Genomic DNA, 956 nt, shown 5'->3' with positions numbered 1-956 from the left:
GTCCTGTGGGTCTGACTGTGGTCCTGTGGGTCTGACTGTGGTCCTGTGGGTCTGACTGTGGTCCTGTGGGTCTGACTGTGGTCCTGTGGGTCTGACTGTGGTCCTGTGGGTCTGACTGTGGTCCTGTGGGTCTGACTGTGGTCCTGTGGGTCTGAGTGGTCCTGTGAGTCTGGGTCCAAATGTCCTGTCTCAGTGTGGACTTCCTGTCTTCAGGTGGAGGAGATCAGAGGATGTATAGAGAAGCTGTCAGAGGACGTGGAGCAGGTCAAGAAACAGCACAGCGCCATCCTGGCTGCCCCCAACCCTGACGAGAGTAAGACTTCAGAACCAGAACCAGAATCAGAACCAAACACCCGGGTCCAGGACCGGGTCAGACATCAGGTCGTGGTTCTGATGGGGTTTTCCATGTTCAATTCCAGAAAACATTCAGAGGTTTTGGTTCCAACATCTGGATCTTTTGGACTGAACCAGTCCATGAACTGGTCCATGAGCTGGTCCATGAACCGGTCCATGAGCCGGTCCATGAGCTGGTCCATGAAGCGGTCCATAAGCCGGTCCATGAGCCGGTCCATGAGCCGGTCCATAAGCTGGTCCATGAACCGGTCCATAAGCTGGTCCATGAGCCAGTCCATGAGCCGGTCCATAAGCTGGTCCATGAGCCAGTCCATGAGCTGGTCCATGAGCCAGTCCATGAGCCGGTCCATAAGCTGGTCCATGAGCCAGTCCATGAGCCGGTCCATAAGCTGGTCCATGAGCCGGTCCATAAGCTGGTCCATGAGCCAGTCCATGAGCCGGTCCATGAGCTGGTCCATGAACCGATCCATAAGCTGGTCCATGAGCCAGTCCATGAGCCGGTCCATGAGCTGGTCCATGAACCGGTCCATGAGCTGGTCCATGAACCGGTCCATAAGCTGGTCCATGAGCCGGTCCATGAGCTGGTCCATGAACCGGTCCAT

At 56.3% G+C, this 956-nt stretch overlaps 1 protein-coding gene across 1 annotated transcript in view; it reads left to right on the top strand.

Moving 5' to 3' along the window:
• LOC106528078 (syntaxin-1B) overlaps positions 1-956 on the top strand; it is a gene marked incomplete at its 5' end in the record, with an annotated part of 24,087 nt that overhangs the window by 4,056 nt on the left and 19,075 nt on the right. Inside the window, 1 exon segment of the mRNA XM_014023151.1 lies at positions 214-313. Coding sequence (XP_013878605.1) covers positions 214-313 — 100 coding nt within the window.

Source organism: Austrofundulus limnaeus, unplaced genomic scaffold (assembly GCF_001266775.1).
Source record: "Austrofundulus limnaeus strain Quisiro unplaced genomic scaffold, Austrofundulus_limnaeus-1.0 Scaffold358, whole genome shotgun sequence".
In the NCBI taxonomy this organism is placed as follows: domain Eukaryota; kingdom Metazoa; phylum Chordata; class Actinopteri; order Cyprinodontiformes; family Rivulidae; genus Austrofundulus; species Austrofundulus limnaeus.
Note: the sequence above shows the minus strand (reverse complement) of the source record. Positions and strands in the feature narration are given on the sequence as shown.